The sequence below is a fragment of the Musa acuminata genome, chromosome BXJ2-3 (genome assembly GCF_036884655.1).
Source record: "Musa acuminata AAA Group cultivar baxijiao chromosome BXJ2-3, Cavendish_Baxijiao_AAA, whole genome shotgun sequence".
Taxonomy (NCBI): domain Eukaryota; kingdom Viridiplantae; phylum Streptophyta; class Magnoliopsida; order Zingiberales; family Musaceae; genus Musa; species Musa acuminata.
This window is the reverse complement of record NC_088340.1, coordinates 4997475-5022548: the sequence shown is the minus strand read 5'-3', so window position 1 is coordinate 5022548 and position 25074 is coordinate 4997475. Positions and strand designations below refer to the sequence as shown.

The 25074-nt window shown below is 39.1% G+C and overlaps 3 protein-coding genes across 4 annotated transcripts; 1 reads left to right on the top strand and 2 right to left on the bottom strand.

The window, feature by feature from the left end:
- Window positions 1-502: 502 nt before the first annotated feature.
- On the bottom strand, window positions 503-3055 carry LOC135607042 (abscisic acid 8'-hydroxylase 3-like). Of its 2 annotated transcripts, XM_065098526.1 has the most exons (9): window positions 2775-3055; window positions 2377-2695; window positions 2130-2282; window positions 1791-2039; window positions 1608-1697; window positions 1416-1494; window positions 1238-1344; window positions 878-996; window positions 503-766 (listed from the first exon to the last, which is right to left on the bottom strand). In XM_065098526.1, the coding sequence occupies exons 1-9, from the start codon at window positions 2969-2971 to the stop codon at window positions 652-654; spliced, it is 1428 nt and encodes a 475-aa protein (XP_064954598.1). In that variant the 5' UTR covers window positions 2972-3055; the 3' UTR covers window positions 503-651. The 2 variants fall into 2 exon arrangements, 1 of the variants encoding a protein (XP_064954598.1); XR_010485063.1 differs by lacking the exon at window positions 503-766 and having other exon boundaries at window positions 1133-1344.
- Window positions 3056-18519: 15464 nt separating this feature from the next.
- On the top strand, window positions 18520-19284 carry LOC103978055 (ethylene-responsive transcription factor ERF109-like). Its single transcript, XM_009393760.3, has one exon. It carries the CDS (start codon window positions 18526-18528, stop codon window positions 19219-19221), a length of 696 nt encoding a protein of 231 aa, XP_009392035.2. The 5' UTR covers window positions 18520-18525; the 3' UTR covers window positions 19222-19284.
- A 1522-nt stretch (window positions 19285-20806) lies between these two features.
- LOC103977533 (galactoside 2-alpha-L-fucosyltransferase-like) lies at window positions 20807-24493 on the bottom strand. The gene is made up of 2 exons (XM_009393079.3): window positions 24069-24493; window positions 20807-22604 (listed from the first exon to the last, which is right to left on the bottom strand). Exons 1-2 carry the CDS (start codon window positions 24304-24306, stop codon window positions 21145-21147), a joined length of 1698 nt encoding a protein of 565 aa, XP_009391354.2. The 5' UTR covers window positions 24307-24493; the 3' UTR covers window positions 20807-21144.
- Window positions 24494-25074: the final 581 nt, after the last annotated feature.

The window sequence follows — 25074 nt, the reverse complement described above, 5'->3', positions numbered from 1 at the left end:
CGACTTCCCACCACATCGTGGTACGAAGCAAGCACTATGTGTTGCAACTCCTGCTTAGGCTTCATGAGGTCCCTTCTCGAGTGACGCCGACGGTGGTGTGATTCTGACGACGATGCCTCGTTCCAGAGGCTTCTCTCAGGCATAGGGTAGTGGGCTGAGCCAAAAGTGACACGAGGTTGGTGATGCTGTTGCCCGAACGTGCTGTTTCCAGGGCGTTGGTCCAGCTCTCCACCGGAGACAGACCCACCCTCACTATTCCATTGTCCACACATCTCGGAGTCATGCACGTCATGTACTGTCCCTCAAGCGTACGCACCCTTCCCCCCTCCCCCTTACCCGTGACCCCTCGGATCTCCAAGGGCGGCTGACGGAAAGACCACGTTGACGTGCGCAACACATGGCGATCCCAAACACACCTCATACGACGTGGGGACGACGTGTCGAGAATGGTGTCACATGGCTACAACACTCGCTATCTGATGGCAGTGGAACAGCCCACAGATGAAAAGAACTCCCCGTTTGATTGAATTAAATCTGTCGGGACGCTTTATACAATGAGACAAAGAGGAGCCTCACCCTCTCCTTTGACGGGATTTGCACTTAGGGCCAATGTAGAAGCTAAGCTAACTGGATTGCTTGCAGCGAGCAACGTCATTCTCCTGCTTCGTAGCTGCCGGAGGCTCTCCACAACCTGGCAGGAAGGCCATGCTTCGGCACATGGAATGGGCAGTACTCGATCTCACCTTGGTGTCCCAGAGTCTCCCACCTGCATCCCAATAGAACGAAGTGACTTAAAGCCGTGAAGGCAGTTCATCACCGTACATGAAACCAAATGTACAGTTTTGGAGTTGCTGTGGATACTTGGCCTCATGCTAACCTGTATTTGGTCACCAGATGATGGATCAAAATAAGCATTTCCAGTTTGGCCATTTCATTGCCGGGGCAAGCGTGAACTCCGTTCCCAAATGGCAAGAAGGTATTGGGCTTGGGAGCAACCTGCGCTTTGCCATAAGAAAGAGTTCATTCATATTGGTGTAGAATGTTGATAGATGGGAGAATCTATCCATTATTCCCTAAGAAAACATATTTATTATACGATAGTTACTGAGATTTTGAATTCATAACAACGTACCTGAGACGGCATTTAGAGTTTATAGACATATTTACTCCTGTAAGATGGCAATAGATGCGTTGAAAGGAACTATACACAGTGACCTATTATGTCTCAGCCCCATACCTCGAATCTAGAAGGGTCGAACATGTTGGGTTCTTGAAAGAAGTCTGGATTGTGATGTATGTTCCTGAACAAAGGCATCACCTTCCAGCCCTTTGGGATAAGGTATCCTGCATTCCATAACCATTTGCTTCAATGCTTGAAGAGTTATAAGCAAGTAAGTAACCGTTTGCTTTTCTACCTTTGTACTCCACATCGGCCACTGCCTCCCTGAACGTGAAAGAGATGACGCTTGCCATCCTCAAGCTCTCCGATATGACCTGAAGGTACACCGCTCGCCGTGGTCGATCATAAGCGCACACAAACACTAGAAAAGAGAGTCATCCACTTCCGTGACGTGTGTGAAGGAGAGAGGTCCAGAGGTCCACAGTACCTTGTGAGTCAGGGACATGCTTCTCGTTTGGGCCCACGTCAAGGGTCGACTTCCAAACTCGTTCGCCTCCTGTATCGCCGTTTGCTCGGCCTACATGACAACGATGGCAAGGTATGATCAGGGTCCCCCCTGTTACCGGTTAATTCTCGGCTAGGTAGCAAACCAAACGTTCAGCATCCATACTCTGACGGATTCAAGAAGCTTTGGTTCGTCGTGGAGGAACTTTAGGACCCATGTCATGACACTGGCCGTCGTGTGCTGTGCGGCAAATAGGACGCCGATGATGTTGTCGGCGATCTGGTCATCGTTCAGGTGCTCTCCGCTGTCATCCTTAGAGTCGATGAGACAGCCCAACAGATCATTCTCCCGCACTCCTCTCTTCCTTCTCTCGTTCATGATCTCACTCAGTACACCGTGCAAACGTTTCCTTGCCTTAGTACAAACATGATTCGGATGAAGATGGTGTCGATAAAAAGCCAGAGAAGAGCCGGTAAGGATGATATGAGGTGGATCTTTGCTTACTACGATTGCTTTGTGGTACGGAGTGCCGGGAAGGTACATGGGGAAAGAATTGTAGCCCTTGTCAACGATCAAGTAATTCTTCTTCAGCTCTACTTTGTGCCGCTCCTCCAGCCGGTCCCCAAAGATCGCAAGGACACCCACATCGAAAGATAGCTACACAGAAGCAAAAAGACGAAACGATCAATGACGAGATATTTGTTTATATACTGTTGCAAACATCATCGATCACAGGCCAAAATCTACCAACCTTCTCCATTGCATGGAAGGTTCTGGCTTCCAAACCAACCCATGATTCCAACATGGAGATTACTATGCGTTCGATGTCGGGGACGAGCCCGTGAAGCGCATTCGGAGACAACAAGCCCTGTACAAGCTTCCTCAGCCGCATATGGTAGCTGCCATGGTGGAAGAAGAGCGCCCAGGGGCCGATCAACCGCTCCTTGCTCCTCGGGTACGTCGGCTTGAACAGATGAGCCTGTGTCACCAGCACGAACCTGGCCGCCTCCGGGCTGGCCAGGATCACGCAGGGGCAGCCCAAGACGTGCGTCTTAAAGATCTCGCCGTACCTGCAACACACCCCTAACGAGCCTCATTCACCAAGTAAAACCTTCAAACTCATACAAACTAACACGAGCGCAACGAAACCTCTTCTGCCTGTTGGCGAAGAACACACTGGGGTCTTCTGAGTAGAGCTGAAGGGTCTCTCCTACGTAAGGCCACCCCATGGAACCAGGTGGGACTTTATACTTGTCCTCGGGTCTCCACTTTCGCCTTCTCAAGAAGAGAGAGGTCGAAAGGACCAAGAGAAGGAAGGCGTACAAAATACCAAATTGCATCCCCATCCCTTTGGTTCAAACCAAGCCGACCCTTGTTTCCCTTCGTTGGCCGGAGCAGGGAAAGGGAAGCAGGACTAGTGGGGATCTTCTACTGGTGGGATGTGCGTAACCAATGATGGGTTTATATAGACGTGGAGGAACCCAAACCGGGATGGAGATTCTTTTTTACGTTCACTAGCGATGAAGCTCTGTAACTGCGCCACGTCATGTTATCATATCTACCTTACTAGATTCATGCGCAACACGTGGCTTTCATGCTCAACGTTAACCCACGTTAAAAAAATGGGGTCCTTGTCCCCATAAGTCACCATTTACGGTCCTCCACCGGCATCAAGACACACGTGGCTCTCTGAAAACCCTCGTTATGACTGATACGGTACGCAAACGCGAATTCTATTCCGAGTTACCCTGCGCGCGTCTCACACGTAATTTTCGTTATAAATGTGGTATATAAAAGAACATAGCAGTCCCCGTTATGACGGACCCGAAACCGACATGAGGGTTCGCGCCGACGGGGTCACATCTTGTGAGCGTAGGTACTGCGAAATCCACGTGTGATGGGCCCGAACGAGGGCGCGGTGCAGTCCAGCTGGAGATGGACCACCCGCTGGCGTCGAAATCGAGACAGCTTTTAGCGAACACGTGTCAAGTCTTCCCGTCGGCGGGTTGATCGCTCTGGCACTTCCGTTTCCCTGCAGCGGAACCCATCGTACCCCGGCTTGTCGCCGTCCCCAAGCCGCTCTTGTCATCCTGCAAACCAAATGTAGAGGTGAAGGAAGAGTCTTCCTTTTCATGGCCATGGTAGCACGTTTTACCTGCAAGAAACGAGTGGCTACCGCCATGAAACTACTACTCGAAGGGGCTGGTGGAGAAATCCTATAACCTCAACGTGGCCAAGAACAACCGGTCAGAGCTGAGGGCAACCACTACATTGAAATGATCGACTCTCATCACATTTATGCCACGTTTTCCTTTTCTCTAGCGATGCCTACCAGGATTCATCAAAGATAGGGATGAAACAGTATCATAGGAAAAAGAAAGATTATCCCTTATACTAAGATTATTTTAATATTTAGAGTTAAAAAAATTATATTGATAATTTTATAGTTATAAAAATAAGATATTTAATATTATTTATCCTAATACTATTAATTTTACTGACGAAAGATATTATTTATATATATATAATTATCAATTTTATCAATGATAAAATGATCATTTCAGATGTTATCAGTGACTCTTTATATATATATATATATATATATATATATATATATATATATATATATATATATATATTTGTGTGTGTATAATATTAAGAATCTTCCATGAGACAACTTTGATTCTTTTAATACAAACAATGGTACTCCAACATGCCTAACTTGGATGTGCCTAATTTATTGGTTAATTACTGCTCTGAGTTGCTATCATCTTCAATTTTGATATTCCAGTTCTTTTATGTAGTACTGTTTGATGTGATGAATTGGTGATGACAATGAAATCGGAGAAGTTAAATGTTTGTGATTCTTGTAGGATTTCATTATCTAAACGATGAGATCTACCTTCATTGTTCTGATCAAAATAGATTCTTCATCCGTATATTTCTGTATAGTACGGTCTCAAAGAATAGATTCCTTACTCTAATACACACATATATGGTATATCATGCCATCTTTATACTTGCGTTTCATGTATTTGCACAAAATAGATTCCATGTGTTTTTGAACATTTGATCAGGTGATTGATTCTTAGCTGACTTGGCGTACAAAATCCACCAAAGATGTTCCTAAATACAATATATCCAGTGATTCTTATTTCCTCTTTGCATGCAGTATATCTAATAACTCGATCGATCCAACTGATATGACCGACTCAAAAGGCTCCAAACAAAATTCCTCTTTACAATTCCAAACTGTCTTCGAGTGGAAGTATGGTGAATCAAGGGACTCGAGAGACTTGCGTTCCTTTCAGCCTTGTCTTGCTTTGGCAGCACATACACACAGATCCTGCCGTTGTTTTCATATGATCCTTATGATAGATTCCTCTCCTGTAATTTCAGCAACATATTTCAAGCTGATGATGTCTCTGATAGAAATAATAGAAGATAAGAACAATATAATATAAGAAACTTTATTGTAAAAATGAAATAGATTTAACTTAAATATATTAACGTATTCCTTCTCCTATTTATATAGATTATGAAAGAGAATTTTCCTCAACAGAATAAAGAGATTTCTTCATGTAGTTGGAAAAATTTTATCTTCTATCAGTCTCTTTGCCTTGCATGGCTGAGATCCGTGCACGACTGACCTAATTTTGTTGTCTGGGCAGCCAAAATCCACCGTATCATCCGACAGAGATGAATGCATCTGATTTGAACGGCGCACAAGTGTGGATCTCGAACTACGGGCCAAAGATTCTTTGCCAAAAGTGGGAACAGAATGCATTTGCTGGATCATTACAGCCACCATGAACAATGGAGCCCTCATGTTCTTGTGATGAACCCCTGTGCTTCGTATTCATGCACATGAAATAACATGGTCCCCGGTTATAATGTCTAGCGGAGAAAAAGGGGACCTGGAAAGGATAGGAACAAGGAACAGTTTGGAAGCACCACCACAGAAATGGACTCAAAGGCCAAATGAGGACAGTCCCATGAATGATTCATTAGAAACAAGTACATAAATTTTAGGTAGGTCGCCAGTCAAAGTGAGTGAGGATCATAATCAAAGACCGAAGAGTGAATGACTGCTAGTGGAGCGAGTGGAAATCCAAGATCAGACATGCCGTGGACCATGTCGTCCATAGCATTAATTGCAGCTGGATATGGTGTTTGGCACCTTCTCAGAACTCACGCATGAGGTGGTCATGAACCTGTCTAATGCCCGATGACTGGTACTGAACTACTAGAATGATAGCAGCAGGCGGAGGGGCTATACCACACTACTAAAACCGTGAAGTGGATACCACATTGCATGGTATGCAATTGAGTGCAGTTAGGTTTCAGTGTCCTTTTGGGTTGAGTTCGCATCAAACTCGCGTGGTCTTTTGTCAGCGTAGTGGAGAACATCGATGACGACCAACACCGAGAAGGATGGATATCATTCTCTCTCTCTCTCTCTCGCTCTCCCCTTTTGTTGTCTGTGTCGGTGTTGGTGTTGGTAATCTGCACCAGCTCACTCAGCCTTGGAGCTACATGGCATGAGGACAAACTAAACTCATGTTTCCCAACAACATTGCTCGTGTAAAGTAACTATGCTTCTGCCGAATCCATTTGCAAGACAGCAGAATGATGAACAGGAGAATTTTGTTGTGCAAGTAAGATCCCGAATCCGACTGCATGTGAAACTGCATCAAAGGTGGGACTCCTTCCTGGAATGTTAGGTACGATGCTTCGAGTTGAGTCATCAAACAGTTCAAACTTTGAAGTGCTCAGTAGCCATGATATGATGCTTCAGCTTCTGAAGCGCCACCCATTAATTTAGTACAGCTCGGTGCTTAGTATTCACTAACTCTTAGATAATATAGTAAATTTGATGACGGTGGTGGCATGACAGACTGAAGGCACTTGGTTGCACATCCTTCATCTGTGAGATCCTTCTTATGTTCGAGGAGTAAACCATAGCAGTAAAGCATTAAACATCATCTTCAAGATGTGTTGTAATCCTAATTTAGGTCATTTTAACATCACCTGGCGAGATAATTATATTTCAAATCTTTGCTTTAAATCACGGAAAGTCAACATTATCTTTCGAGATCATTCCCTTTTTGTCCATATGGAGAAACAACAAGGGCGATCGATCGTGCCTCAAAACACTAGTAGGAAAGGTTCAAAGAAGGCCAAAGGCAAAGGAGACGTGGTGGAAGAGAAGCCACACATGTAGTAGTAGTATCTCCCAAACTGCTCTCGCGTGATGTAGCATCTCCACTAAGAACGGTTTCATAGTTGACTTACAAGCGAATCATGTCATCTCCCTCCCAAAGCACCACTGTGGACTCACATGCCATGGGACCAAATCCATACTGGATTCCATGTCCAAAACCTCGTGCCCAGGTGTCCCAACATCGACGTCCCGAATCCCTGATCGACCCACGGAATCCACCACTATCCAACCCCACTGTCCGGAGAGGGAATCATGGATCTGGGACAACGGGGCGCCCACTTTTGGCACATACGGCGGGCGCTCACCGCACCAAAAACCTTGTCTTGCTAATGATCTATCTTTTGGATCTCGATGTACTTGACATGGATTTTTCTTGTGCCAATCCCATGGCCCTTAGATCGAGTCTCTTGGGAAAAGGAGTTGTCGTCCGCGTCAGTGAGTGGGTGACCGATTTCAGTGGGGATCGGCACTCCGTAGGGCGTGGCAAGCTACTAAAGGGGATGGGGGTGGGCGGGGACGAGAGATGGACACGAGCACGAGGAGGGCAAAGGCCTCACGAAATGTGCTGCATTTGGTCCAGTTGGCTTCCTTGTTTGATGTCATGGGATGGGCTTCGGCATTACACCTTCTCTCTATCTTTTATGGATTCGACTCATACCGTTTTATGCGAAGCTCAATAATCAATTCCAATATTATATATATAATAATAATAATTTCACTAGTTATGATTTAGAAACAATATTATAAATATTGGAATTAATTTACTTTTATTATGTATTATTGAGCTTCATTAATATATAATACTTGATATGGTTCACATGTGTAATAATAATAATTATTATTAATATTATCATGGTGATATGAAGTTACATAATAATTAATGATCAAATAAAAGTATTTTTGCTATTCCCAAATGAAAATATTATCAAAATTATTTTAAACTAGTTTCGTGATGAATGAAAGCATTAAGTATAAGATATTGAAGATTCCATGAAATATAATGAATATGGAACCCTTATCTAGTCTATGTATGAGTCTACGACTATTGATTAAGGTTTAAATATTCTGTAAGTTTCATAAGTCATAAACTAAAATAATTTATGACTTAAAGGAATCCCATATGTTCTTGAATTAAAGTAATTATATATTTTTTTGAACAATCTTGATTTGTTCTTGAATAATCATGACTTAATTTCAATATGAGAATGATCATATGAAGATTGACGGTGTGTCACGAGCCCAAAAATAAGTAGTAGAATCAAGAAATATCTTATAGAAAATCTTAACATAGATTTTCTTAGAGAGTAAAACTTTAAAAGCGAGAAAAGAAGATTCTCCATTGTGTAATAATAATAATAATAATAATTAGATTTATAAATAATCATAGCCAAGAAATTGAATTAAAACATCAAATAAATGGAAAAAAGATAACATACAAAATTTTAAAAAAAGTAAATTAATAAAATAAGATTTTTGAGGTGTATGTTTCGGAATAAAATCTCTAATAATCCTCTACAAAGCTCAAATTTTTTAATAAATAAAATTATTAAAGCATAAAATAATCACAATGGTGATATTGGTGTAGTGGAAAATGTCATGTGTGAGGGCTAATAGTTGCCATTGAATGTTGTCACGGTCCTCAAGAGTATGTATCGATCATTCTCGACCAAATTATTGGATAATCCATCTCTTATTGCAATCTTCAGTCCTCGTCGGTTTCCGCATGAAGAAGAGATGAATTTAGTGTTGGACATCATGCAACAATAGGATTGTTTTGCTTGTCAGTAATATTGATGAATCCAACTCCTCAAGAAGAGCTTGAGGAGAATAACAATCAACATTGTATATAATATATCGAAAGTCATTTGATGGTGTATCTTAAACTCGAAAAATATTATCCCTATTATATCCCACAAAATGGTGAGAAGATTTTTGAATGTTATTATTTGTAAGAGCAAGTGTTTTAAGTCATAAGGGTTAAAGTTGACTAGATTTACAAATTAGATAAAAAATTATATAGTGGTGAAATCATTTGATGGTGAAAGAGCAAGTGTTTTAAGTCATATTAAAAAAATTTACAAATTAATATATCAAAAGTCATTTGATGGTGTATCAAGAACATTCATTATCATCAATTTATAATGTTTGGACCATAATGAAGAACTTTAATGATATTAAATATTTAATTTAATAATAACGGTTTCATGTATAAAGAATAAAAAATTGAAATCATTTAAATCATAATAAATGAAGAAATTTGAATTATGAATTTTAATGATAACAGTTATATTATTATTAAATTAGATATTTAATAATAACGGTTACATTCATTATGTGCTCACGCACACCCTTTATGTTGGTGAGTCTAAGGGATGAAAATTTTATAATAATGGTACTTGCTAGTGCCTTATCCGAAGTGACGAATTGTTGATCAATAACTTTTAGCAAGTCTTGGACATTTTCATGCTGGTCAACAGAACCACGTATGCCAGTAGTCATCTTAGTTTTGATAAACATCACGCTGAGTCAATTGGATCACTCCCATTGCTCATATAATGTGATCTTAGTTGGAGTACTGGTATTAGTGGCTATAGGTGGTTCGTCTTTCCTGATAGCATAATCGATATCCATCCACCCTAAATGGAGGAGAACCATCTCCTTCCATATCTTATAGTTATCACCATTAAGTTTAGGAATATCACATCGAATATCAGAGAAATTAACAGTTTGAGAAACTGCATAAAATCAAACATGCTTATGTCAAAATTTGAAGCTTAATAGACTAAATTACAAGTTTTACGAATGTGAAACATGCCAAAAATATGAATCTCATGGCATAAAAATTGCCTGTGGGCTAAATTCTTAATTCAAATATATTCATATAGTCTTTATGATAAAACTATCAAATTATATTCCAATTCATAATCCCTGTGGGTAAATTATGAAAATAATCTAATATTTTATCCTGATTAATTATATTAAATATAATAAAAGATCCTGTGGGATAATAATTATTATACGAAATATAATCAATCACAATATGATGTCTAATCACTTATGTGATCCTTATTTTAATTTTATATATAATTTTAATTAATTAAGGATGCTGTGGCTAATTCTTAATTAATTAAGATTATATGAATTACTAGACATTTTAAACATAAAAAATTTACTCATAAGCATAATTTAATATAACTAAATATGCATACATGAGCATTTTACCAACTAAAATGTTGAAAATGATATTTTCTCATGATTTTCAATAAAATATATCAAGAAGTTTCCAAGAAGAAACCAAAATCAAATCATTTTCATGGCATAAAAAATGAAAACTCTTTCGTATCAAGGTAGAGGTCAAAAGGCTCTGATACCAAATGTAAGAAATCACTGAAACCAACTTGTGTTTCTAAATTATTATAATAGAAACAAAATAAAAACTGATGCGGAAACAAAATAGCGTACCTCCAGCCATTGTCGCCAAGAATTTCTGCAGAGGTTTCTTCTTGAACTTTGGTACTTCTCGAATCAGAACTCTCGCTTTAGATGGTGTAGGAAAGTCTTTCGCTTCAAAGAAATGATTGAGCCCAGGGACCAAAATCCTCATATATATATATATATATATATATATATATATATATATATATATATATATATATATATATATATATATGTTCTCCCATCAAGAACATTCATTATCACCAATTTATAACGCTCAAGAATTAATTCAAATTTGTAACGTTTAGACCATAATGAAGAACTTTAATGATATTAAATATTTAATTTAATAATAATGGTTTCATGTATAAAGAATAAAAAATCGAAATCATTTAAATCATAATAAATGAAGAAATTCATGATAATGAATTATAAATTTTAATGATAACAGTTATATTATTATTAAATTAGATATTTAATGATAACAACTATATTATTATTAAATTATAATATATATACATATATCGTGAGTAATCATCTATAAAAGAGATGAAGTATTTCTGATCATGTATGTCCATGTCTGGACAACATATATCCGTATGAATTATCTCTAATAAGTCTGAACTCCTATTAGCACCTTTTTTGAACTTATTGGTCTGCTTTCCCTTAATACAATCCACACAAGTCTTAAAATTAGTAAAATCAATAGTACTAAGTACCTCATCTTTAACTAATCTCTTAATTCTCTCTATGGAGATATGTCCTAATCTCCGATGTCATAATATAGAGGTGTCCTCATTAATATTACACCTTTTAATGCTAGCGTGAACATGCATTGAACTTTGAGTATTATTATTTTGTAATAAAATACGGTAAAGACCCAAAATACCATTCTCAACACAATCAGATTTATGTAATAAACGAAATGATGTGTCTTTAAAATTAAAGGAATACCCAAATGGTACGAGTCTGGAAACAGAAATTAAGTTTCGTGAGAAACTTGGTACATAAAAGGTTCTTTCCAATTTTAAAACAAAACCATTACTTAAAGTTAAAATGCATGTTCCAATTGATTCCACATGTGAGCCTATCTTATTTCCTGATAAGATACTTTGCTCACTTCCCATTAGCTTCCTTAGGTTTTGCATACCCTGCAAAGAGTTTGCAATATGGATTGTTGATCCAGAGTCAATCCACCAGGTGTTAATATTAACATTGACCATATTAGATTCATAACATACATATGAGGTTGGTTTACCTTTCTTTTCAAGCCACTGTTGGAATTTCGTGCATTCCTTCTTCATGTGTCCCTTTCTTTTACAAAAAAAACATCTTGCTTCTTTCTTGATATCAGCTTGGGGTGGTATTTTACCTTTTCCCTGCTGATGAGCTTTCTGATTGGCTTGATGTTTGTCAGTTTTATTTTTCCCTTGAGTGTTTACTACTAATGCACTCTCACTCAATTCCATCACTAGCCTCTCTTCTTCTTGAACACACATGGTCATTAATTCATTGATTGATCATTTGTCCTTATGTGTATTGTATGAAATTTTAAAAGGGCTATATTGAGGTGGAAGGGTGTTCAGAATATAGTGCACTAGGAAGGATTCTGACATATTAACCTCAAGTTTCTTAAGTTGAGCCGCAATATCTCGCATTTGCATTATGTGCTCATTTTGACCTTGAATTACAACAAATGGATGTGAAAACGACATTTCTTAATGGAGATCTAGAGGAAGAGGTTTATATGAAACAACCTGAAGGTTTCTCCTCTAGTGTTGGTGAACACTTTGTTTGCAAGCTTAGGAAGTCTATATATGACTTAAAACAAGCCTCCCGCCAATGGTATTTTAAATTTCATGAAGTGATTTCTTCATTCGGATTTGTTGAAAATCCCATGGATCAATGCATATACCAGAAGGTTAGTGGGAGTAAAATATGTTTCCTTATTTTATACGTAGATGATATTTTGCTTGCAACCAACGATAAGGGTTTGCTGCATGAGGTGAAACAATTCCTTTCTAAAAATTTTGACATGAAGGATATGGGTGAAGCATCTTATGTCATTGGCATTAAGATCCATAGAGATAGACCTCGAGGCATTTTAGGTTTATCACAAGAAACCTATATCGATAAACTTTTAGAAAGATTTCGGATGAAGGATTGTTCACCAAGTGTTGCTCCCATTGTGAAAGGTGATAGGTTCAATTTGAACCAATGCCCAAAGAACAACTTTGAAAGGGAATCAATGAAAAACATCCCATATGCTTCTATCATAGGAAGCCTTATGTATGCTCAGGTCTGTACTAGACCTGATATTATATTTATTATGGGGATGCTAGGTCGATATCAGAGTAATCCAAGTATGGACCACTAGAGGGCTGCAAAGAAAGTGATGAGGTATCTACAAGGAACCAAAGATTACATGCTTATATATAAACATACAGACAATCTGGATGTGATTGGTTACTCATATTCAGACTTCGTCGATTGTGTTGATTCTCGTAAATCAACATCAGGATATATTTTTATGATGGCCGGTAGAGCTATTTCTTGGAGAAGCGCTAAGCAGACCTTGACTGCTACTTCTACCATGAAGCTGAGTTTGTCTCCTGTTTTGAGGCTACTTCACATGGTGTATGGATTAAGAGTTTCATTTCTGGGCTTAGAATCATAGATTCTATTTCTAAGCCATTAAAAATTTTTTGTGACAATTCAACTGCTGTTTTTATGGCTAAAAACAATAAAAGTCGAAGTCACAGTAAATATATCGACATTAAGTATCTAGCCATATGAGAACGTGTAAAGGAAAAGAAAGTGGTCATTGAGCATATTAGCACTGAATTGATGATTGTTGATCCTTTGACCCTTTGCCACCTCTGAAATTCAAGGATCATGTAGAGAAAATGGGACTTGGTTCCACTTTATAATGATATTGAAACTCTTATATATTATGAAAATTTCTCATTCATGTGCATATTATTTTAAGAAAATATATTGTTACTGGACTAAGAATAAACATAAGGTTTATTCATTAAGTAATATTGTCATATTAAGATTAAGAAACGAAATACATCGTGATACATGAATGATAATACTCGCTCTTAGATGACTTATCGATATGATTCGTGTATTTATTTCTTAAGAAAGTTGTTCAAGAAAGATTAATTCAAATTATTAAGATAAACGTATGGACCAAGTGGGAAAATGTAACTGTTATTATTAAATATCTAATTTAATAATAATATAACTGTTATCATTAAAATTCATAATTCATTATCATGAATTTCTTCATTTATTATTATTTAAATGATTTCAATTTTTTATTCTTTATATATGAAACCATTATTATTAAATTAAATATTTAATATCATTAAAATTCTTTATTATGGTCCAAATGTTACAAATTTGAATTAATTCTTGAACATTATAAATTGGTGATAATGAATGTTCTTGATGGGAGAACATATATATATATATATATATATATATATATATATATATATATATATATATATATATATATATATATATATATATATATATATATATATAAGGATTTTGGTCCCTGGAATCAATCATCTCTTTGAAGCAAAAGGCTTTTTTACACCATCTAAAGCGAGAGTTCTGAGCCGAGAAGTACCAAAGTTCAAGAAGAAACCTCTGTAGAAATTCTTGGCGACAATGGCTGGAGGTACGCTATTTTGTTTCCGCATCAGTTTTTATTGTGTTTCTATTATAACAACTTAGAAACACAAGTTGGTTTCAGTGATTTCTTACAAGATGCTTTCAAACAAATTTTTGTATAAAAGTTTTAATCCTAGGAATAATTAAAGGAGATCATATTATCTAACCCGTCCTTCCAACCATCATTCTCATCATTGTATGTGCTTTTTAGGAAGATATACGCACCACGAGCCTATGCCACTGAAGCGAAAACCCAATGGTATCATTACGAGAAAAAAAAAGGGGTAAATTTTAAGAATACATAAAACAAGATCGAGTCTAAAAATATTTTTAATAAGTGGTTTATTTTATAATTTATTTTCAATAAATTTATCGAGTAGCACATGATTTGTGATCCTATTGATATTAACAAAGGTAGGCCAGTTAGATAATGAAGTATTGTATATTCATCGATCATTTAATATATTGGTGTGATTCTAAGACGACTATCTTTCGTGAAGTCTAAGAGGTTACATATGCATTTCCATCCAAAGAAATTCTTATATGCAAATGGAGACTCTTACATTTATTTGGTATTCAAAATTGTGCACCACATGCTATTGGAATTGAGGAAGGATACGCTTTGCTCTTATGAAAATCTCCATAGTTTTATGGTTACAAAGGCCTATGTCATCTCTAATCTTATGCTTAGTAATGCAATCTCATCCTGAAAATTTGAGTTTGTTTTGGTTAGGGGATTGATTCCACGAGAAATTCCTACGATAATCTAATTGATATTTTCGTCAATGACCTAAGTATTCATGGGTGTGCGCAATGGAATAAATTTAATGATTGAATTAATAAGAACTACTTTTCCATCATCCTTAAATTTTATCGAGATATTTGTCAATAATTAGAACTGAGATGGGTGTCAAAAAAAAGTATAGTAAGACTGATATAGGTCCTTAGGTAGTTGATAGACCAACAGCATCATTTATGTGATGTCTACTACTAGTGTTGCATTGCTTTGGGTAAAATAATGGATTTCGTTTGTTAATTTTATGACCAGTGCTTTTATGAGGTTTCCACAAAATTTCTATCAGCAGAAAAATAAATATAATATTATTGACAAACATAAGATGAGTAATTTTCATCTCTTTAATATTAGAAAGAGAGACATGGCTTGCTATGCAATATCAAATAAGAGAGGAGATATATGATCTCCTTCATTGATACCACGATGATTATGAAAGCAACAAGAGAGAGACCCCATTAATAAGCTGATGAGAAGACGGAATGTTGAGTAAGCCATCTAGTGAATGATGGCAATGGTATTGTGGATTGAACACACAGGTATGTGTAAGAAAGCTGATCGGGCATGATCAATGACGGAAGAAATAAATTTTTTTAATTCTAGACAATAATTCTTTAGTGAGAAGTTTATAAATTACATTATAGAGGGTTATAAATCTGTAATCAATAATAATAGATTCAAGATTTAATATTTTAGAAATTAATATCATGTATGGAATCGGATTTGAATCTAACTGATCTAAAATCAATTTGTTATGAGTGGTGTAGTTTTGATTCATAAGTACTATTCTTTAGTTCTATTAACTAGTTCGAATCGAATTGATTTTAATTTGAAAGATATCAATTTGACTAAGTTCACTATCCTAACCTTTTATCTGATTCATACCAATTAATCAAATCAGTCCAAAGGTCTAATTCTATATAATTTGGGCTCGATTTCATAAATCTTATATGTCGGTCCAATTGGATTAAGATTTTAATTTGTTTGAGTTGAACTTAATCGAAGATGACTCCTATCTTCGTGCATCATCCCATCATGACTTCGTATGTCGATCCCCCAACCAAGAAGGGTCGGACTACTTGAAGGGCCCAGTCATAGGGATAGTGACGAAGGAGGAGCCCCTTTTGTGATGGGTTGATAGTGTTTCCTATTAACCTCCTCCTCTTTTCATGTAATCTAGAGACGATTAATTATATATGTCACCCTTTAACGGTGTACGTTTATCATCCCTGTGTATAAAATTGAGTGAGTTTCAGACATCTCATGTGAATTATATATATATATATATATATATTACTCCAACTTCTTACCCGGAGGAGCGGATTAAGTCCTGCATTAACTTAACGAGTCTTTGCTCACTCATTTGAAGGATGACATCAATTGAAACTGTTATTTTTTCCAACACATGTAGCTAGAAAATTTTTTGAATGGATCAATTCAAATTGATCGGTCATTGTAGGAGGATGAAGCCCTCTTAACTCGACATCCGGGTGGTCGGGTTGAAGCTTCTTCATTAAGACCAGATCATTGTCATCTTTAAAGAAGAACACGTACGTGGAATGCGAAGAATCGGAGACCTTTCAGAAGAAACCATGGTCTGGTCAAACCTCTGACCCAGTCAAAGCAGGCACAATGCTGATCACTTGAACAAGCACTGACCGGTATTCTCCAAGTTCTCGAGAAGCTTACGAGTACCCCCATGGAGTACAGATGCTGTGTTCCTCCTCCCCTTCCAGCCTTTAGAAACGTCTGAAGCGATAACAACTGAGCGCAGGACTGAGAGAACACATGAAACACACACTAAGCAATATCGAGGAAGTCAAATTGAAAATTCATTTTTCAATTGAGAATAAAAATTCAAACAATTATTTGTTAAAAGGAAACAGAAAAAGTCTCGTATAGGAAAATTAATAGGAAGAAATAACTTGCATAGAACTAAGTTACAATCATTATCGTGAATCATCAAACACCATCGGATGTATATCTGTGCTGCACTTTTATATTCTCCACACACATAAACCATATTACTCTTTGTAAGTCATCAAATAACTCCACCTGTGAGAGTAAATGTGAAGCTTCCTTCTCCACCCGTCCTCAGCTGACACGATAATAAGGATGTGAGCCCACCATATAATACAACTGTAGTACACGTTAATAAGGATGTGAGCCCATTTCTACGACTACGTACAACAGAAATGGGCTCCAATGCTTATTATCTTGTCAGCTGAAGACGAGTGGAGAAGGAAGCTTCATATTTACTCTCACAGGTGGAGTTCTTTGTGACAGATTTGTAACTGGTGTTTGATTACTCACAAACACCATATGAATTATCCGAAGGGGAAAAAGAGAGAGCAAAACATAAAGGTAGACATCAAAGGAGAAGAACGACGGGGTTGCTTCTCGATACATGCATGCAAGGTGTTTGATTCAGATCCAATTTGATTTCTTTTCCGAGTCGATCAACATGAACTCCTTTGAGATCGTGAGATGAACCACACTACTAGATAATGTTGTCTGTATCTTCTCATGGGATGTCTCAATAGCATATGAGGAGATGAACCAACCTCTATAAGTATCATACACCAAGGATCGACAGCAATAGAAGATTGAGATCTTGATCTCCTAAAGGTAAGTGTTAGAGTTCTCAAATCTTATTTTGTTCATAAGCATGTAGATTGTACGATTCATTTCATCTCATTGATTTTTATATTCTATAATATATTGGTATTCAAAGGATCGCATGGGTTGACTGATTTCTCAATATGATTTATGATTTTTTTTTTCTGTCATTGATTTAAACTAACTTTAGAATATTTAAGTTACAAGTTGGATCGAATTTAGGATGTATTAATAAGATTGCAAGCTTATGATTTCCATTAATGAACTTCTTATGAATATGTTACATTTCTCAATATATTGTCATAAAAATTTGGTTTGCTGTTGTGCTTTGCATGCCGCAATAATATGTTGAAAGAAGATGGAAGTAGTCAAAGAAAAGGAAATAACAAAATAGAAACTCTGCGCCGCAATACACACACATATATATATATATATATATATATATATATATATATATATATATATATATATATATATATATATATATATATATATATATATATATATATATATATATATACGCACGTAGGAACGTGGTTTTGGGTCGGGACAAACCGTAGGGTCCACGTAGGAAAAAGGAATAGGTTTCGTGGAGATGTTTGCCATGTGACACGTCAGTCTGGTAGTTAGACTAAAATAGCACGTAGCAGTACTGTTGGAATTCGTATGTAACTTTGCTTTGTACAAAGAACGTGTGAATTGGCAAAGGATTATTGGGACCCACGCGATGATGTTACGGTGGACGGTGGTGCGACGGCTACAAGTTTAGTCCACTTGTAGTGGTGGCCACTGAGTTCGATGTCACGCCGCCGAGCCGCGCGCTTGCGTGTCTTCCCTTCCTTCCCGTTCGGAAATGCACGAGACCTAATCCTCGACGCAGCTCTCGTCAGTCATGTCATCCATCGCCCGCACGTCCGCAGCGCGCCTCCTCTTGAATGATTTCCGTCACACTCTGCACGCATCGCTCCCGTCCAAAACTGACTAAGAATGAAGACACCACTGCGCCATCCCTTTTGGTGGCCACAGACTCGTCCAGGTCGCCAAAAGCGCACTCCGAGTCCGCGAGAGTCTCCCATGTGTCGTCCATCTTATAACCTCCTGGATCCTCTTACAGCCATGGCAAACCCAATCAACCGGCACCGATGTCGCCGAAGAAGAAGGAGGCCGCCTTCCTTCTCTCCGCCGTCAAACCGCCCCAAACCAGAAACGAGCAGCAGCAAAGAGGCATGTCGAGCTCCTACGATTGGCAGCCGTCCTTCCCGTCCTCCTCCCGCTTGTCGCGAGAGCAGGAGACGTCCGTCATCGTCTCCGCGCTCGCTCACGTCGTCTCCGGCTACGCCACCGCTCCCGCCCAGCTCCCTGTTGCCGAAACCTGCCGCATGTGCGGCATCGACGGGTGCCTGGGCTGCGAGTTCTTCTCCTTCGACGAGGACGAGGTAGCCGTCGCGGCGTCGGAGAGCAGAGGATCTGGCGGGGCGAGGAAGAGGAGGAAGAAGAAGAAGAGTAAGTACCGCGGCGTGCGGCAGCGGCCGTGGGGGAAGTGGGTGGCGGAGATACGCGACCCGAGGCGGGCGGTGCGCAAGTGGCTGGGCACGTTCGTCACCGCGGAGGAGGCCGCGCGGGCGTACGACCGCGCCGCGCTAGAGTTCCGCGGCGCCCGCGCCAAGCTCAACTTCCCCTTCACGGATCCGCAGCCGGCGGCGGCTACCCAAGCGGGGCGACTCAACGCGTCCTCCACGGCCGGCCACCCACGAGTCTCGCCACTGCAGCAAGAGAAGCCATCGATGGCGGAGCGTGGAATGCAGGAAATGATGAAAGTGTGGGCGCTTATCGTATGATCTGGGACGTGGTGGCGCCGAAGGACGATGACGACGATAGATATCTGTGAATTCCAAACGACACTAGAAGATATATTCACCAAAATAAAAAAAAAGAGAAGACAAAATCTGCAAAACTATCTTTCAATCCAAAATTTAAGAGTCATCAATCGAGGATCATAAATATTTTGTTGGACGTTTTAGTGGATTAGGCTGATGAGTCGGCGTCGCGTGGGTGCGTCCGAGCGTCGCATCGTGTTTGGTGTCCATGAGAATGATGTGGACACGCGGCGATCGCTCAATCGGAAGCGGACCCCACATCGGCCAGTGACAAAGCAGCTTACTCGTCTCGCAGTGTTACAGAAACGGGTTGTGTGGATCACGTGCGTCGGTGACCGTTGAACCGGTAAATATGAAGCATAATAAAATAATTGGGCGTGGGACCTCTGGCGATCTGACGGGAAAGAGACACGTGGGAGTGGAAGGGGAAAGTACAGTGAAGGTCCACCACGAAATCTTTCTCATAATGATGTGGCACTCCCACTGGCCCACAGCCACGAATCAAGAACACGTGATGATAGGCGAATCTTTCTCGTGCCGTAGGTGGGGGTGCGGCCATCAATTTTAATCGTCAATTTGATGGGATGAAAGTGATATGATATGATTAGTTTTTCGAGTATTTCAAAAAAATAGAGGGTTAGCATAATTTTATTCGAAGGTTAATAATATAATATCTCATCTTACTTTATTCTTATAAAAAATTATCTCGGAGGTCCGTTGAACAAAACTTTAATCAAATTAGCATCTATTCGTTGAAGATAAAAAAAAAACTCGTAAAAAAATTAAGTGAATAATATTAGTTTGAGAATCATATAGAGAGTACTTTATATATTGTTGGATAGTAACTATCATTATTTATAAATATTAAATGATTTAATGAGAATATTTTCTTTTGGATGGTAACCGTCTAAAAGAAAATATTTGATTGTATGAAACACGTTTGATGCCTTTTTGACTTGGGTGGACATATCAGGTGGAAAGGATACTTTCACATGTTACACATGCTTTTTTGTCCTCAATTGATATCAATCAAATACTTAAACTTCATTTGTGGTTTAAGTATATCATACGCAAAAGATGCTTCAGATATTTTTTAATCCAAAATGAATGCATTATGCGTAAGGAGATATTTTAATCATATCGGACAATAGTAATAAATATTTTAATCACAAGAAAGGCAGACTCTCTCATGTTCCTGTTCCTGTAGTCAGTTTTGATCAGAATCCTGATCCTGATCAGAGTTTTACACTTGGTTTTTAATTTAGGCTCTAAAATGCATTCATCTATTGCTGTAAATTTTCTTGTTCTCCATAACCTTTTTCGAACTTCGTCAGTCTCCTTATGTGCAGGATAATTTGATCATTCATCACAGTAAGCATCAGCTGCACCTTCTAATGTTTGATTGATGCTCCTCTTTCTCAAAGTCGACATATATACGCATGGAAGACAAGTCACTTCAAACATCTTTTGGCAAGTCTCCAAGCCTGAGGCCTGATACAGCTAAATCTGTTCAGCAGTGAGAGATTTTGAGAGAGAGAGAAGAAAGTACTCCAAAGCAACATAGTATATTAGATTTCCCTTGAAGTTAAGAGTCTGTTAAGGGCAGTATAGCCTAATAGGGATATTCAAACAGTCAACATTGATATGGTTATGACATTGATAGAACTGATACTTACAAGATGCAACAGAATTAACATCATTCCTACTTCAGTGATAGTGGAAGTACCTCAAGAAACTCTCTACACTATGAGCATTTCATCTTGCCAAGGTCTTCTAAACCATGCAAGGATAGGTTATATTTGAAAAAGAAAAAACAGGAGTCACCAGTCACCATAGTGTGCCACTGCAAAGATGAATGTCTAATCCAAGGGTAAGGGCTACCGCTTAAGCCTGATTAACTAGCTTAAGGCCCCAACTCATGTCTTCACAATGTCTCACATGTGGGACCAGGGCTCCTGTGTCAATACCTTTCTTGGCTTTGCAGTCATAGAAGGGAGGGGCATGAAAACAAGGTTCGATTGACATGGCTCGACGACAAGGAGGGTCTGGAGCTGTCTGGTTATCGGGCTTGTACAGAATCCATGGCTGTAAACCACCAAGACCTTGGGCAACATAACCAAATGTAGACCATGCACTTGTAACCAATACATCAGTGAAGCTCAAGAGGTACATCTCTGCCAATGCTTTCATGTTGTGCATTTGCTTCTCCGTCTTCTGGTATCCTTCATGGCTTGGTTGATGGACACTAATGATTTCACCGGTGGCTGTAGGTTGCTCCCAGTACATGTTCCTGATCTTCTCAAAGTACCCATCGTTCAAAGAAGTCAGAAGCACAGCTTTTGATTTGACATTTGGAGTCGAAACCACAGTTTCTTGACCACTGACATCAGGAAGAACCTTCTCCTTCTGAGAACATGCAAGAATTTGATCTAGCACATACTGAAAGGGACCAGTATCTGTTTCAAAGACTCTGATCTGTATGCCCACTCTTTCATCTGCCTTCGCAAGATAAGATTGGTAATATCTAGTAATCAAACCCCACACGGTATTGGTAGGATGGAAAAGATAGCGTCCCAAATGATGGAAGACAGTATCGGCCTCTGGGAAGAGCTGCCTTAGTTCTTGTTCATATGCTGGGATCAGAAAGAGAGACGGCACAAAGTAGTTGTTTGACCTCAACAACAACCAAGGAACATTTTGAAGGAACTTCTGATCATCTTCACAGAAGAAATTCTTATCACGGTCACCATAATCGTGGGATAGATGGAGATAAATGTAAGCAGGTAGAGACTGTGGTGAAGTACCATCAACACTGTAGCTAATAACCTTATTTTTTAACATGTTTCCATAACTCTCAGGTGTCTTAATGTCAAAGGTCCCAAACTTAGTGATGGGGAAATCCAGAGGTAGAAGCCATGAGCTTTCAGGAAATGGCTCACAAAAGAGGTCATCCATGTCAGAACCACGGTCGATCAACAAGACCTTGTTTGTTAGGAGAGCATATAGAAATGCTGAAGCAATTGATAACATCCTGTTCCCTAAGCCACTGTATGATACCCATACGACATAGTTGCACTCTGTTGATTGGGTGCCACGACCAGATTTCAACTGTTCTACAGATTTCTTGTACAATTCAGTGTTTGGACCACATTTCTTATGGAGAGCTTCATAATTTCTCAGTTTTTCCAACAAGTAAGGAGATGGTAAATGAGGTGATTCTTTCCAGTACAATGCAGAGTGGTACCTGCTTAGGCAGGATTGTTCATCAAACCCAGCAGCAAGCAAGCCATGAAGAAGCTTATCCTTTGGACCACGAGAGGATGGAAATGACTCATTCTCTAAACCTAAAAATCACATATAATTGAAACACTCGTGTAAGTCCTATGAATTTCACAACAGGATAATTACAAATCGAGAACAATCTGAAATGTGACTACTAATCATGGATATATGTACCGCATTTCATTGTTGGTATGGCTGCATAGTGTGAAGTCATGATTGATTAAACATGTTAAAAACAAAAAGAAGACAGGATATACTTGCAAAAAGATTTGCAAACCAGTGAACAGGCACAGTGGACAATCCCGAAGCATACAAATGAATGCCCATCTGTGCATGAAAGATAAAAGTGCCTAGACACAGAGCAGTATACTCTGGTACATTTAGGAGCTGCATACCTAGCAATTTTACTGCAGACAAAAGGTCAATTAAATTTAGATGGTGCAAGGCAATAAAAAAGCTATTCCCATTCTTACATGATTTAATGAAGACCCCATCTATATAACATTTAATGGCTTCAATTCCTAACAATATATAATAGTTCAGGAAAAAATTGGCTGAATCTTTGGGGACAACAACCCTTGTAGCAGGTATAAATAATTGCTTCAATTTCAAATACTATCCCAGCTGATTTTGAGAAAAGTCACGCCATGCTTTGAGTTAAAGGACACAGATACTGGTGATGCACAAATTTACAACTACAATTAACGTTTTACTAAAGGTAGAATCAAATGACTAGGAAAATCAAGTTGCACCGTGCAGTAACTCACCCAAAAGAAGATCAATTAAAGCCTTTGATGACGGCATCAAGGTATTTCTTTCTAAGGGTGTTACTGCAGTTTATAGACGCACTAAAATCAGGAACTTACATGGCGAAATAGTGTTATGTTTTATCAACAAATCATTCGTAAACATAGCAGATAAAGACCTATGTTTCATAAACAAATCACTAGTGAACACAGAAGAAAAGAATAGGATTCCAATGCACTGTCGAATACCATAAGGATATTGTTCAGGAAAAGCCAAATGAAAGAGACACGGAAAGCAGCCAAATGTAATAGTGAATGAAAACAGTGATCATGTAAGATGTTTTAGCTTTCTTCGTCGAACACATGTTTCTGAGTATTGGTATGTGTGTTGACAATATCCAATATATGACGATAGGCCTACAGATCCAACAAAAGTCGATTTGTTCCAATGAGTCCCGCCAACTATGACTAAATCAGAAGTAGAAATGTTATGACGCTCCTAATCGATGTAAATTGAGACATCTCGAACTTCATTGTTTCTTCCTAGTTTTTCTTGTCGATGCAATCTAATCTGACATTTGTGACGGTCCATGCGAAACAATGTTTAGAGATGCAACATCACCAACAAAAATGAATCGCTGTTGCACTCAAAGAAAGGAGGTCGATGCCGTCCTAATTAGGATAGCAACAGACCTGAAGCATCAAAAGATGCTACGAGAGATCAAGCGCTCCGGATGCAGGACGAAGGCGATCCGGGCGGGGGGAGGGGTTAAGCCGTACCTCCTGATGCCGCTCCGACGCTAGCCGCCCTGGCAGCGGCGCGAAAGCTGTCGATCGAGAGGCTCCGTTGGGCCCTGGAGAGGACCGCGCCGACGACCAACAGGGAGGCGAGCAGGAGGAATGCGGTCCACGGGCGCAGGACGCGAGGCGGCGTGGGGGAGGCCCGGAGGGCTCCCTCGCTCTCCGGATCGGGGGCGGTCGTCGGTTGCTGCGGCCTCCTCATGCGCTTCATGTCCATCACCACCAACACCGCATGACTTCCTCGCTTTCTAAATGGAATAGAGGAATATATAGCACGGCAAAATGGTTAAGGGTTTTCGGCTGCATGTGATTGTTCCGATGATTGACTGCTTTCTCGAAAGAGAGCGGAGCGGGTGGGGGAGGAGGCGGAGGAACTTTTGACCCAACAAATTATTGATCGCTCGCTCGCTCGCTTGTTACTGCTGCTACATAGTTTTCCTTTTTCTTTTACCTGTCCTTTTGATGAATCGGATGGGGCCGTTGGACTTGCCCCAATTATTGATTACTATTTACGGCACACACACACACCTATTTAACCTCTTTTCTTTTATTTTTCCTTTTCCTTTTATTTATTGAATCGGATCGATTCTCCCCACGCATCGAGATTGTGATCCATTGTTTGATCGGATCGAGATCTTGATGTAGTGATCCGAATCGAATCGAATTGATGTGATATGGATTAATAAGGCCTTCTTCTCGAATGCTAGTATGTGTAGATTAGTGTTTGTCCCAACAACGTTAGCACACCAAAGTCGATAGGAGTATATGCTGTAGCCCGGACACGGGACATGGCATAAGCGGAAGGATATGGTAAGTATTGGTGACCTCATCGTACCGACTTCACCTGGTTTGACTTGACTAGTAACCTACAAACAAATTATGTCACCGTGTCTCGTACGGCTAGAATGAGAACCACTGGAAAACTCAATATTTTATATCTATCTAGCCAAACTAAAGATAATCGATCGAAGCTGATAATAATATG